Here is a 15,169-nt window from a genome sequence, read left to right as displayed (position 1 = left end):
TACTTCTCTGAATGACTTTAGGAAACCAGATGGAACATCATGTTAGAGACCATGGTGCCCAAAGGAAGTGAAAGGATACCTGAAGGAAGTTGTTTGTCCTGAAGGATGTGTCTCTCCAGTCCATTCAGGATGGTGACTACAACATTCCCCAGCCAAGCAGGAGACACCATTGATGAGGGAAAGTACCCCATCACTGTCTTTATAAGCAGCTTTGGTGTCGCCAGTGGTAAACATCCTCTCAGATAAGCTAATGCATGCCAAGAGGCAAGCACTCAGCACCCTTGCCACCAGGAAGATTATGTATTTCATCTCAAATGGACGCTGTCTGATGTTCATCAGAATTTGTGTGGAAAGCAACCGAGAAAGCAACATTCGTTCCTCAAAGATACTGAGCTCACCTTGACAGCATTAACTTGCACTTCTCCTCTGATGTTCTGGAATAGTCTCATGATGAAGGGACCATAAAGTGCTTCTAGAAGGACACAGAGTACCCATCAGCACATGGGTCATGCTGCTCAAGAATAATTCAGGTAGTGGTGCCTGAGTTGCTCAGTCAGCTAAGTCTGCCTTTGGTTCAGGTCAGGGTGTCTGGGACCTGAAATGGAGCCTGATGTGGGGCTCCCTGCTCAGCAAAGGGTGTGTTTCTTTCTCTCCCTCTGCCCCTCTTGCCTCTTCTGCTCTCTCTCTCTCTCAAATACATAAATAATTTCGTGAAGAAAATAAAAGGCTAATGGGGACTGTTGATCAGTATGAACGAAGGCTAGTGAACATGATGGCATTTGGTAACTAAGCATGGGCTGAGCTACCACTGTCGGGCCACTCACGGGGTTAGGGCTGGAAAATATGGTGTGTTAGGATTTTCTTTATTTTGGAGAATGATGAGAGAAGCCATGGTGCAGTGTCAGTGGGACAATGTCCTGGGAAAACTCTCTTATTCTTTCTCTCTCCTTCCCCCTTTCTCTGTATTTCTGTGTCCATAGCTGTCTCTCATTCTCTCTCTCTCTCTCTCTCTCTCACTCACAATTCTCTCTCTGTGTCACACACATGCACACACAACTCTGTCACACTCATAGGTTTAAACAAGTCACTCCACCCTAAGAGTCATGCACTTACAACCATACCAAACGGTGAACACACCAGCTCCTAGTATTGTAGAAATGTAGGCATGTTTTCTCACTGGGAAAGCTGCCTGTCTCACACCCCCAAGCCTCAGGAACATGGAATCGGGTGGCTGTCCAGAAGAGAACAGCAGGTTGCTGCATCTGCCGTACTATTTAGATTTTTTTTTTTCTGCAAGAGAGTGGTTCAAGAATACATACCACTTTCGCTGGTTTCTGAGACGTCTGCACTTACACAAAAGAGTAAACCATGAGGGTCAGGTCATGTGTGTCCTTTGTCATTGGTTCTCCTAGTGAGTATTCAACACCACATGAGCAACAGTAGTAAAACGATAGGCCTCCAAAGGAAGCACAGGTTGCACCCATGAAAAAGCAGGAGCTATTCCTGGGGGATGGATCTCTCGTTTACTGAAGGAGCCACACGAAATTCTTGAGGAAAAACTGCATGTGAGAGAAAGGTCCCTTACTACACTGTTTAAAACATCCCCTCCAAAACCCACAAAAATGGTCCTTACTCCTAAAAAATACACTGTTCCTTGTCATATCTGAATTCGCTCCAAAAAGAGGAAAAAAGGACCATTTCTAATTCAGGAAAATGGGTGAGCATTCCATAGAAGTTGGAAACTCATTCACTGACTTTTTTGTGGAAAAACTCCTGCACCACACACTTGGCAAGATTTAGGAGGACACAAAATAACTGTCAATGCATTCATTGGATGTGGTGCTCAGGAATTACTGAGCGATCACTGTTTATATGGGTACAGGGCAAGACTATTGTAGAGAGTGATTAATAAGTATCATATGAGGGTCTGGGGTCCATCCTCCTTGGTGGATGAGGAAAACCTTCAGCTCAGGCCAAGGCCCCAGTGTCCTGCAATCCATCCCCTCCTTGGGGCCTTGTTCAGCCCAGAATGTGCTTCTCCCTTTCCCTCTGCCTTTCTCCCTTGCTTATGCTCGCACTCTCTCTCTCTCTCTGAAATAAATAAAATCTTCCCCAAAAAGTCAATGGCAACTTCAAGTAGCCTGACATAATCAGTGCACAAATAGAACTGATCTGCACATCGATTCCAATGATGACTTCCCATCACTCATGCAGCTTGTTGTGAAATCCAACTAAAAACTCCCACCTTCTGGACATCTGGCAAAATCATTTCTGTCTCTGTAGGTCCACATATGCTGTCCTCTCTTTTGTAAGTTTTTCAACCTGATTTTACCCCTTTTCTTGGTAGGTTTGATTCAATGCTAGACAGTTATTCTCTTTTGTTCTATTTAGTCTAGTGCTCTATTGTATTTATTCACTCACAGGTTTTTTTTTTTAAAGGTTTATGTATTCATGAGAGATACCGAGGCAGAGACATAGGCAGAGGGTGAATCAGGCTCCATGTGGGGGAACCCGATGCAGAACTCGATCCCAGGCCCACGGGACCATAACCTGAGCCAAAGGCAGACGCTCAACCACTGAGCCACCCAGGTGTACCAGTAATCAGTTTGGTGAAAATATTCCATCCGGGAGAGGTTTAAATACTCAAAGTATACCATTTACCAATAGCCATAGCTGTGAAGCAGAGTAGGAGGGACAGGCTTCCCGTTATGCATTAAAAAAGATCACGGAGATCAAACGTACAGCATAGGGAATATGATCAGTGGAATTGTAATAGTGCTCTATGGGGACACATGGTATCTACACTTGTGAGCACAGTATTACCCTATACAAGTATCGAATCCATATGTGGTACACCTGAGACTAATGTAACCTTGTGTACCATCTTGATTTCAATTTAAAAAAAAACAGTAGTAATGTGGGCACCAGGCTCATTCCTTTAGTTGGGCATCTACTTTGGGCTCATATCATGATCCCAGGGTCCTTGGATACATAATATTATGTATTTGTCAAAACAGTCAGATGCATAACACAGAGCAGTCCTTAATATATGTGGTCAACTTCAATGATAATAATATCTCTACACTGGTTTGTTCTTTGTGATAAAAATTCCACACTAATGCAGGCATGTATGATTGTGGAAAATATGTGCCAAGGGATAGGGCGATACGGAAATTTTTATATTATATGCTGCTTTATGACACCAGTCTAATCCTAATCTCAATAATAAGGTCTCCTTATTAAAACATAATCAGTGATTTTATGTTGTTAATACTGTACACAGACTAGTGTCCAAATGTTTGCTTCACAACCCCTACCTTTTAATTTGACCAAATTTGAGTGGTAAAAGCAGTTTTACTATTTTGACATAAACTACTGACTGACCATTTAAATTATGAATTTCACATATAAAATGTAAATAATATAGGTTTGTATTTTTGTCTTTAGTGTGGTGTCCTGAGCACAGTAAAAGAATGATTCTTTTTTTTTTTTTTTAAAGAGAGCAAAAGAGAAAGTGTAAGGGGGAGAGCAGTAGAGGAAAAGGGAGAGAGAATACTAAGCAGGCTCCATCCTAAGCATGGAGTCCAACCTAGGATAATCTGATGACCTGAGGTCATGAACTCAGATGAAACCAGGAGGCAGTCACATACCTGAATGAACCAAACCTGTGCCCCTGGAATAAGTTTTCTTGAATCAACTAAAGGAATGAATTTCCTGGTTGCTTTCAATCGACTCCTTTGCTGGTTGTATTTTGATTTTTCCTCAAGCGTGAAGTAGTTTGGTCCAGTTTTGTATCCACAGAGATCCATAAACATTTTTCACCTAAGGTTTTTGATTGTAGACACTGGGAAACTCATAACCATAGAAAGAGCTGTGGACATCTTGCTCTCAGAAGACCAAGTGGAAATTTTAAAACTTGACACGCACTATCCAGGATGAAAATTCACTGGATAGGCTCAGCAATCCGATGAAGAAACAAAGCAGACAGTGGATGTGTAAACAGAACAAGAGAAAAAAAAAAACAGAACAAGAGAAATCGTACTATCATGAGAGGAGTGCGAAAAGACTGAACAAAAATTGATAGGAACTTAAACATGCATGCCTAGGATACATCAAAAGTGCTAAGTTCCACAGCATGGAGTTTCTGTAGGAAAGCAGCTGGTGTAGAAGGTATGGGGACAAAATGGCTAAAAATTTCACAAATCTGTGACTCAGATCTACAAAGCTCTGAAAACCCTCCTCCGGACACATTGTAACCAATCTGCTGGCAAAGAGGAAGAAAAACCTTGAAAGCAGAGGAAAAGGACACATTCAACCTAACAGAATACAAATTCCAAGGCCCGTGACTTCTCAGAAAACAGGTCAGAAGACACTGCAATGGTGACACAAGTATAGAAGGAAAACACCTCTGAGCCTAGGACGTTATGTTCAGGAAAGATAGCTTTAAAGAATGAAGGCAAAAGGTGAATGAAAGTGAAAACAAGACAAAGTCGGCAGACAAGCAGGTGGTAAACAACTGGAAGAATCAGTCATTGAGCCAATATTTATTTATTTTCATTAAAAAAATTTTATTGCAGTTCATGTTTATTATTTTTAATATAGTTTTTGATTGAGGGAAGGCCAATTTGGATATGAATGGGCTGGGGGAGAGGGAGGCAGAGAATCCTAGGAAGGTTTCATGACCAGTGAGGAATCCCAAGAGGGGCCGGATCTCAGGCTCCTGAGAGAATGTGCTGAGCTGAAATCAAGAGTCAGATGCTTCCCTGAATGAGCCACCCAGTTCCCCTCAGTAGGTAACTTGGACATTAAATGATGAGCAAGAACCTTCTACCAAATGGAGTGAAATGACACAGGGAGATGCTTGGAACCTCAGGAACATAAGAACCTCAAAAGGGGTGTTTTCCTGGGTAAATGAGGTCTCCTGTTTTTCTGTCCTTCCAAATTCTGTATGGCTTTTGAGGGCAACAAGGAGACCACAGTCTCAGAGCCTGGGGCTCCCCTCCTTAATCAGTTGATCAAAGAGCCAATCCAGGCAATGCTGGAGTAGGTGCAATGGGCCTGGGGGCCTACGGGTTGGGGTTGCATGTGGCCCTGAGAGTGATATCCCACTGGGCTTATAATGTGACTGCTTTGTGCGTGGGGTGATCTTAGGTACTTGAGACAAACTTAACCTTTATTCTTTTTAAAAAATTTTTATTTATGTTTAGGTAAATTCAGTTTGCCAACATATAGTTTAACACCCAGTGCTCATGCCATCAAGTGCTCTCCTCCTGGAATATAAGAAATAGGAACAAGATAATGAGGGAAAGGAGGGGATTGAGTGGGAAAAATTAGAGAGGGAGACAAACCATGAGACTCCTAAATCTGGGACACACTGAATCTCTGGAAAAGCCCATACATGTCGTAGCCCATAGAGGAGATGAATGTGATGCTAGAGGTAAACGATGTTGCCCAGTTTCCCTTAGTTTAAAAGTGGGCTGATGGGGTTTGTACAGCAGGTGAGGCCTCCTCAATACCAGCTCGAGCCAGCATCTGCCCTGATCCCTGGAAGGACTGGGCCATGGGCTCCAGGCAGGCATGAGGGAATGTCCTAGACTGGGCCAACCCTTGACGTGGGGAGCAGGCCCAGCACTGTGTGGCTATAGCAGTGAGATCAGACAGGAGCAGAAATCCTGGCCTCCCTGCCTAGGGCCTGTGTCCTGGGCCTGGTCAGACCAGGAGACTAGTTCTGCAGGACCTTGAGCGCAAGCGTGTGCCGCCAGCCCAGCAGCTTTCACAGATTCCTCTAGATTCCCTGCACCCAGTGAAGGCCTCGATGGCCTTGGCTGGCTGCACTCGATCCCTTCTCACACAGAGGCAAGTGCAGATTTTATTCTTGTCCCAGGACTGAGGATTGTGCAAGGAGGAGAGGAGGGAACTGTGCTCCCGGCACCCCTCCCACCTCACTTCTGCTGGATCCGGGAGGAGGTGCTGAGAGGGACCATTTCAGGGATGCCCATCCCTAGAGTGCACTTCCACCCTTTGGGCAGAACTGGGGGTAGCCCAGCATTGCTACTGTGTGACCTGTAGGTGCAGAGGGAGTGGGGCCCCGGCTGTACCAGCACCTGGCTCCCACGGAAGCAGTCTGTGTGCAAGTTCAGATGGGCGTGGCACAGCTGTGTATCAAGAGATTGGCTCCATCCAAGACCAAAGGCAATAACCCGAACCAAAAGGTCTCCTGCTCTATTCCCAAGAGATGCCAACCAAACATCAACAAGGGCTTTGATGCTTGCCAGTGACAAAGGGAGTCAGAGCTGGTCTGCAGAGAATGACCATCAAATAAAAAGAAGAATATGACCAACTGCACAATCCGATCCCAGGGCAGAATTCTTATTTTATCCAAATACCCTACTGTTTATGATGGAATAGACCAGAGAAGAGCACCTTCGTGGCTCAGTAGGTTAAGTGTCTGACTGCAGCTTGGATCATTACCCAGGACCCTGGGATCAGGCCTGTATCAGGCTCCCTGTTCGGTGCAGGGTCTGAATATCCCTCTCCCTCTGCCCTTCCCATTCTCCTCTCTCAAATAAGTAAACAAATGAAAAACAAAACAATTGCATTCCTATACATCATCTTCTTTATTTCATCCCGCCCACTCTCAGTCTACAAAGTAGCAGGTATACTCCAACTGCACCAGGGACTCCCTCCTGTTGATTCCCGCCTCATTGTGCTTCCGGACCTGAGGTTTCTTCCTCTTCAGGAATTTCATCCTCAATATTTTCCACCGCCCAATCTTTAGAGATACAAACACGAGGATGAGGTGATTAGACAGTGAGGCCCCGTGTTCCTGCTACTCCAACTGAGGCCACTTTGGAACACCTGTCGACACCTGCTCTTCCTTGGGATCCTCAGACCTTCCCTGGGCTCTTGGGAGTTAGAGCCCTTCACCAAGACATTGACCACACTGGCAAACCTTCCTTGAGAGAGAGAGAGAGGATGCCCCTTCACCTGGCATTTCCCCATTTCCACAAGATCATGATAGCTCTCACGTGGACATGGATCCACCTGGATCCACCTGTGATGGGTGGTGGACACCTGCTAGGTTAGATGGGGTCCATGTGCAGCCACTATGCCAGACTCAGAGCAGCTGCCCAGGAGAGCCATTCATGATGATGGAAATGATCTGTGTTTTCAACATGCTCTACTGGGCTCTGGCACTGTGGTTGGTATGATGAGGGATGAAATGTGTAACTTCATTGACTGTAAGGAATTTCCACATATGCAGGCATGTCTGGCTATCGGCTGCCTCCTTGGATAGCTCAGGTCTAGGATCCAAAAATGAGGAAGCTGTGACCTCCCTGCCCTAGGCCTAGGGGTTCCTGCAGTGGAATTTGCTGGCCTGACCTGACTTCATTTCTGTTGGTCTCTGGGCTCCTATCCATGAGGCAGGCACTACAGGAGGTCCTGGCATCACTCAGACAGGAAGGTCTGCACTCAGGTCCTAGAGGAATCCTAGCAGGGGCTGCTTCTAAGCAGAGGAGAGGACCCCATACACATGGGCTGGTAATGAGGCAGAGGGGGCACACCTCATCCTCTTCAGAAGCTCACACTTTTCCTTCCTGATGCAGGCTAGAGCCTAGGTAGGTACTGGTTTAGTGTGGGGCCCCACACCCCAGACATGCTGAGCAGGGACCTTGCCAACCCAGAAGTGGATCCCAGTTTTTGAGTTGCTGAACTCACTGAGCCCTGGCGTCCACGTATCTCTACTTCCCGCTATCTCTATGGACACAAACTCCTTACCTGAATTCTACCCCTTTGCTTGTGAAAACATGTCCATGGGTCTCCACCTGGAAGACCCGTTTTCTGGTTTGGGTTTTTGTTTATTTCACTACACCTGTGATTTTCATTCCAGTGAGGACCCAGAATCAGATTGGCGCTCCTGACTAAAGACAGGAAGAGACTGCTTCAGGGTACGTACCGCTGTCACTAGTTCTGAGGCCACCTGCAGGTACAGAAGAGAGAACACCATGAGGCTCAGCTCCCTCTTACTCTGCACTGATTTTACTGCTCTCAAAAACTTAAGGAAGCCAGATGGGAGGGACATCATGTTTGACACACTGGTGCCCAAATAAATGACAGGACACCTGGAGGAAGCTGCTTTTCCTGAAGGATGTGTCTCTCCAGCTCATTCAGATGCTGACTACAGGATCACTCAACCAAGCAGGAGAAACCACTGCTGAGGGAATGTACCCCATCTCGCTGTTTATTTCCAGCTTTGGTGTTGCCAATGGTAAACATCCTCTGAAATAAGGTAACGGTTGGCAAGGGGCAACCACTCAGCCCTTTTCTCAAGAGGAAGATTATGTATTTCACCTCAGAGAGCCACTGTCTGATTTTCATCATCACAATTTGTGTGGAAAGAAACCAAGAAAGCAACATTCATTCCTCCGTTAATGATACTGAAGCTCACCTTGACGATACTGATTTGTTCTTCCTCACTGATGTTTTCCATGAATTTTGTTATGAGGAATGAATCCAAGGATGAAACTAGAAGGACACAGAGAATCCATCAGTACATTCGTCATGCTGCTCAAGAATACCTCAGGTAGAGATTCCTGAGTTGCTCGGTCATTTAGGAGTCTGCCTTCAGCTCAGGTCAGGCTGTCTAGGACCTGGAATTGAGGCTAGTTTGGGGCTCCCTTCTCAGCAAATGGTCTGTTTCTCTCACCCTCCCTCTGCCCCTCTCACCTCTTCTGCTCCCTTTCTCTCAAATAAATAAGTAAAAGCACAGAAGAAAATAAGAGAGTAATTTTGGGACTGTTGCTCATTACGAATGGAGGGCTAGAGAACATGGAGGCACTAGGTTAGCAAGCATGGGCCGATCTGCACTGTTGGGCCACCCACGGTCTGAGGACTCTAAGATGTACTGTGTGAGGAGGTTCTGTTTTTTGTTATTTTTTAAGAATGTCGACTGAGTCCATCTTGTGGTGTCGGTGGGACATATCTGCTGGGGAGTCTACCTCACTCATTCTCCTCCTCACTTTCTCTGTATTTCTCTGTGTCACTGTCTCTATCCTCTCTCTCTCACTATCGGTCTGTCTCTCTCTCACACACTGCATAGAGTCAACAAGTCACCTCCCCCAAGCCTGTTGCACTCACAGCCACTCCACGCACAGAGAATACATTGGCTTCCTAGGAATGTAGAAACACGGACCTCTTTTCTCACCTGGGAAAGCTGCCTATCTCACACACTCCCAAGCCTTAGGAACATGGAATCTGGGTGCCTGGACAGCAAGGGTGTCTGGGTGTGAGGACAGCAAGGTTGCCCCATCTGCCTTACTATTTAGAGTTTTTCCTAAGCAAGAGACTGATGATTCCAGAATACACACCAGTTTCGCTGCTTTCTGAGGCGACCTGCAGTTACACAAAAGAGGAGAAGATGGGGGTCAGTTCATGTGTATACTTTGTCATTGATTCTCTGGTGAGTACTGAACACCAAATGAACAAGTGTCGTAAAGTCAAAGGCCCCCAAAGGAAGCACAGATTGCACCCACGGAGAAAGCATGAGCTTTTCCTGGGAGATAGATCTCCCAGGTTGACTGAAGCAGCAATTCCAAATTCAGAATTCAAGGCGGAAAAGTGCTTCTGAGCAAATGTCCCCTACTGCACAGTTTACATCCTCCCCTCCCAACACCCCACCAAGATGGTACTTACACCAAAAAAATACACTGTTCCTTACCATATGTGCATTCCCTTCAAAAAGAGGAAAACCAAGAGAGCAACATTTCTAATACAGGTAAAATGGGGCAGGCTTCCCATAGAAGTGGGTGGAGAGTCTTTCAAGGATTCTTCAAACTCAGACGCCACAGCCTTGGCAAGATCTAGGAGGACACAGAGTATCAGTGCATTGGTTGTGGTGCTCAGGGATTAGTGAGATCAGTGTTTACATCCATACAGGGGAAGCCTGCATGGTAACGAGGCTACTGCTAGGCCGTCATTGGTGGATGAGGAAAAACCTTCAGCTCAGGCCAAGGTCCCAGGGTCTGGGATCCATCTCCTCTTTGGGCACCCTGCTCAGCGGGGTTGTGCTTCTCCCCTTCCCTCTGCCCTTCTCCCTTGCATATGCTCTCTCCTGCTGTCTCTCTGTCTCTCTCAAATAAAAACTTTAAAAAAGGCAATGGCAACTTTAAGTATCATGAAATAATCAGTGTAAAAGAGAACTGATGGGCACATCGATTCCAATGATGGGTTCCCTTCTCTCATAGAGCTCGTTGTGAAACCCAGCCCCATGTTCCTACCTTCTTGACCTCTTCCAAAACCATTTCTGCCTCTGTAGATCCACATATGCTGTCATGTCTCTTGAATGGTTTTGCACTTGATTTCAACCGTCAAAAGACGGTGGGCTTGTGCAATGTTGGGCAATCCTTCATCTGTTCTTTTTTAGTCTATTACTCTGTTGTTTTTATTCATTAATCTGTCGTTATCAAAATCAACCATTATGGGAGAGATTTAAATACCGAATGTGTACCATTTACAAATAACCATAGTTGTGAAAAAGAGCGGAGAGGGCAGGCTTCCACATGTACATCAAAGCAGTCACAGGGTGAAAGGTCCAGCATAGGGAATATGATCAATGGAATGGTATTAGTGCTCTATGGGGACCCAAAGAATCTATGCTTGGGGTGAGTGCAGTTTCAATGAACGTAAGTGCCAATCATAGGTGGTACACCTGAAACAGATGTAACCTTGTGGGTCATCTTCACCCGAATTTAAAAGCCGTAATAATGTGGTCAGCGGGGTGGTTCCTTCGGTTGAGCATCTCTCTTTGGCTCGTGTCATGATCCCAGGGTCCTGGGTTACAAAATATTATGCATATGTCAAAACACACCCAAATGCAGCGCAGTTCTTAATAGAAGTGGTCGACGTCAATGATAATAATATCGCTACGCCGTTTTCTTGTAATAAATGTTCCACACTGATGTTGGTGAGAATAACTGTGGACGTTTTGTGCCAAACGATAGGGTGACGGGTTTTTATAGTATATGCTGCATTATGATATCAACCTAACCTTAACGTCAAGAATATGCTCTATTTCTTAAAACACAATAAGAGTTTTATTTGCTAATATTAAACACGGACAAATATGTCCAAATGTTAACTTACAACACTTCCCATTAAATCTGACCAAATTAGAGTTCTCAATGCGATTTCACTATTTTGGACACAAACTAATGACTGACCTTTTAAATTAAGATGTGGACACATGAAACATAAACAATACGGCTTAGGAGGTCTGTCTTTACTACGGCACCCTGAGCAAAACTGAGTAAGGATTCCTTTGTGTGTGTGTGTGGAGAGAGCAAAAGAGCAAGTGTAAGGAGGAGAGGGGCAGAGGGAAGGGAAGAGAGAATACGAAGCAGGCTTCATGCTGAATATGGGTGAATCTGATGACCCTGAGGTCACGAACAGAGCTGAAAACCAGGAGGCAGAAACTTAGCTGACAGAAACACTCAGGTGCCCCCTGGATAAGATTTCTTGAGGCTATTTAACGAATGAATTTTCATGTCACCTTCTAATGATGCCACGGACGGTTCCAACTTCTGTGTGTGCCACAGGGGATGTTAAATTAAGTATTTTCACCCACGTTCCAGGGCGGGTGTCCCCAGGTTGTCTACACGGTTCTCGTTCTGGCGTTTCCACAGTAGATCCTGGGAAATAAGTGGATATAGAAAGAGCTGTTGACAGGTTGCTGTTAGAAGAGCCTCGAAAATTAAGGAGTCAATCCCATTTACAATTGCACCCAAAAGCATAAGATACCTAGGAAGAAACCTAACCAAAGAGGTGAAGGATCTATACCCTAAACACTACAGAACGCTCCTGAAGGAAATGGAGGAAGGCACAAAGAGACGTAAAAATACTCCGTGCTCATGAGGGCTGGAAGAACGAATATTGTGAAAATGTCCACGCGACCCAGGGCAATTTACACATGTCATGCAATCCCTATCAAGATACCATGGACTTTCCTCAGGGAGTTGGAACAAACCATCTTAAGATTTGTGTGGAACCGGAAAAGACCCCGAATAGCAGGGGACTGACTATTCAAAACGAAGACCACAGCTGGGGGCATCACAATGCCAGATTTCAGGTTGTACTGCAAAGCCGTGGCCATCCAGACAGTGTAGTAGTGGCACAAAAACAGACCCATAGATCAATGGAACCGAATAGCGATACCAGAAGTGGACCCTCAAGTTTACGGTCAACTGATATGCGACAAAGGAGGAAAGACTACGCACTGGAGAAAAGACTGTCTCTTCAATAAATGGTGCTGGGGAAATTGGACATCCACATGCAGAAGAAGGAAACTGGACCATTCTCTGACACCACAAACAAAGATAAACTCAAAATGGATGAAAGATCTAAATGTGAGACAAGAATCCATCCCAGTCCTCAAGGAGAACACGAGTAACACCCATTGTCAACTTGGCCAGAGCAACGTCTCACAAGATACATCCGCGTGGGCAAGAGAAACAAAAGCAACAATGAAGTATTGGGACTTCACCCAGATTGAAAGCTCCTGCACAGGAAAAGAAACAGTCCACAAAAGTAAAAGACAACCTACAGAACAGGAGAAGATACTTGCAAAGGACCTCTCAGACAAAGGGCTGGTGTCCAAGATCTATAAGGAACGCATTCAACTCAAGAGCAAAGAAACAAACAATCCAATCGTGAAACGGGCAAAAGACACAAACAGAAATCTCACAGAGGAAGACATGGACACGGCCAACAAGCACAGGAGAACATGCCCCGCATCGCTGGCCATCAGGGAACTACCGATCCAAACCCAAATGATGAGATACCACCTCACACCAGTGGGAATGGGGAAAAGTCACAAGACAGGAAACCACAAATTTGGAGAGGATGCGGACAAAGGGGAACCCTCTTGCACTGTAGGTGGGAATGTGTACAGCCACTCTAGAAAACTGTGTGGATGGAGGTTCCTCAAAGAGTTAAAAATAGATCTTCCCTACAGCCCAACAATTGCACTGCTGGGGATTTACCCCAAAGGTGCAGATGTGGTGGAATGCGGGGATACCTACACCCCGCTGTTTATGGCAGCAATGTCCACAGTAGGCAAACTGTGGGAGGAGCCTCGGGGTCCATCAAGAGATGAATGGATAAAGAATATGTGGTCCACGGCTACAATGGAATTGTTACCGAGCCACAAGAGATGACAAATACCCCCCGTTTGCTCCGACGTGGACGGACCTGCAGGGACTTATGCTGAGTGAAGTAAGTCCATCGGAAGAGGTCACACTTGATATGGTCTCATTCATTTAGGGAGTATAAAACCTAGGGAAAGGGAATAAAGGGAATGGAGAAAATGAGTGAAAGTATTAGTGAGGGTGACAAAACAGAAGACAGACCGAACTCTGGGAACTGAACAAGGGGTAGTGGAAGGGGAGGTGTGTGGGCAGTTGGGGCGACCAGGTGATGGGCAGTGATGCAGCGGAGGGGCGGGGCGGGGGGGCGGGGTCACATGGTGGGATGAGCACTGGGTGTGATGCTATAAGCGTTCAATTTGCCGGCAAATTGAACTGCAGTGAAAATGTTTAAAGAAAGAAAACATTTTGCTAATATTTAACACAAACTAGTATGTCCAAATGTTGTCAGCCTCACAAGCCCTCCCACTAAATCTGACCAAATTAGAGTTCTCAATGCGATTTTACTATTTTGGCCAAAGACTAATGACTGACCTTTTAAATTAATATTTGGACACGTGAAACAAAGAATACGGCTGAGGAGGTCTGTCTTTACTACGACACCCTGAGCAAAACTGAGTAAGGATTCCTTTGTGTGTGTGTGTGTGTGTGTGTGTGTGGAGAGAGCAAAAGAGCAAGTGTAAGGAGGAGAGGGGCAGAGGCAAAGGAAGAGAGAGTACGAAGCAGCCTCCATGCTGAATATGGGTGAATCTGACAACCTTGAGGTCATGACCAGAGCTGAAACCCAGGAGGCAGAGACTTAGCTGACAGAAACACCCAGGTGCCCCTAGGACAAGATTTCTTGAGGCTATTATTTAATGAATCAATTTTCATGTTACCCTCTGGGCTTTCATCCGTTGGCTGAACTTTTCTGTTGTGGAAGATGGCAAATAGCTTTGGCCGTGCTCCTGGGCAGGTGTACCCAGGTTGTCTGCTAGATTCTGGTTGGGTTGTATTCACAGCAGCTCCTGGGAAATAAATGGACATAGAAAGAGCTGTTGACTGACAGGTTGTTGTTAGAAGAGGCTCGAAAATTAAGGAGTCAATCCCATTTACAATTGCACCCAAAAGCATAAGCTACCCAGGAATAAACCTAACCAAAGAGGTAAAGGATCTGTACCCTAAACACCACAGAACGTTCCTGAAAGAAATCGAGGAAGGCATCAAGAGAAGGAAAAATGTTCCATGCTCATGGAGAGGAAGAATTAATATTGTGAAAATGTCCATACTACCCAGGGCAATTTACACATTTCACGCAATCCCTATCAAAATACCGGGGACTTTCTTCAGAGAGTTGGAACAGACCATCTTAAGATTCTAGTGTGGAACCGGAAAAGACCCCAAAGAGCCAGGGGACTATTCAAAACGAAGGCCACAGCTGGGGGCATCACAAGGCCCGATTTCAGGTTGTACTACAAAGCCGTGGCCATCAAGACAGTGTGGTAGTGGCACAAAAACAGACCCATAGCTCAATGGAACCGAATAGCGAATCCAGAAGTGGACCCTCAACTTTATGGTCAACTAATATTCGAGAAAGCAGGAAAGACTATCCCTGGAAAAAGACAGTCTCTTCAAAAAAGGGTGCTGGGAACATTGGACATCCACATGCAGAAGAAGGAAGCTAGACCATTCTCTGACACCACACACAAAGAAAAACTCAAAAAGGATGAAAGATCTAAATGTGAGACAAGAATCCATCCAAATCCGAGAGGCGAACAGAGGCAACACCGTTTTTCAACTTGGCCACAGCAACATCTCGCAAGATACGTCCGCCAAGGCAAGAGAAACAAAAGCAACAAGGAATTATTGGGACTTCAGCCAGATCGAAAGCTCCTGCGCAGCAAAAGAAACAGTCCACAAAAGTAAAAGACAACCTACAGAACGGGAGAAGATACTTGCAAACGACCGCTCAGTCAAAGGGCTAGTGTCCA

The 15,169-nt window shown here is 45.5% G+C and overlaps 2 protein-coding genes across 11 annotated transcripts in view; one reads left to right on the top strand and one right to left on the bottom strand.

The window, feature by feature from the left end:
- The window catches only part of LOC140597362 (uncharacterized), a 37,672-nt gene extending 34,226 nt beyond the window's left edge, over positions 1-3,446 (top strand). Inside the window, exon 12 of the mRNA XM_072745618.1 lies at positions 22-3,446. Coding sequence (XP_072601719.1) covers positions 22-71 — 50 coding nt within the window. The 3' untranslated portion in view covers positions 72-3,446. The remainder of the gene's footprint in view (positions 1-21) is intronic.
- The window catches only part of LOC140597372 (uncharacterized), a 340,786-nt gene that overhangs the window by 174,070 nt on the left and 151,547 nt on the right, over positions 1-15,169 (bottom strand). For 6 of the 10 annotated variants that reach the window (XR_011999218.1, XR_011999219.1, XR_011999215.1 and 3 more), the window contains exons 4-8: positions 14,078-14,206; positions 11,549-11,687; positions 8,450-9,393; positions 7,958-7,981; positions 6,599-6,772 (exon numbers count right to left, since the gene is read on the bottom strand). Coding sequence is in view for 1 of the 10 variants with exons in the window: in XM_072745628.1 (XP_072601729.1) it covers positions 6,638-6,772; positions 7,958-7,981; positions 8,450-8,526; positions 9,369-9,393; positions 9,719-9,721 (264 nt within the window). In the remaining 9 variants the exon portion in view is untranslated. Of the gene's footprint in view, positions 1-6,598; positions 6,773-7,779; positions 7,982-8,449; positions 9,861-11,548; positions 11,688-13,245; positions 13,330-14,077; positions 14,207-15,169 lie in introns of those variants that run through there. The other 4 variants (XR_011999228.1, XM_072745628.1, XR_011999225.1 and 1 more) reach the window with 4 other exon arrangements.

The sequence above is a fragment of the Vulpes vulpes genome, unplaced genomic scaffold (assembly GCF_048418805.1).
Source record: "Vulpes vulpes isolate BD-2025 unplaced genomic scaffold, VulVul3 u000000698, whole genome shotgun sequence".
Lineage (NCBI taxonomy): Eukaryota > Metazoa > Chordata > Mammalia > Carnivora > Canidae > Vulpes > Vulpes vulpes.
This window is presented reverse-complemented; position numbering and strand designations above follow the sequence as displayed.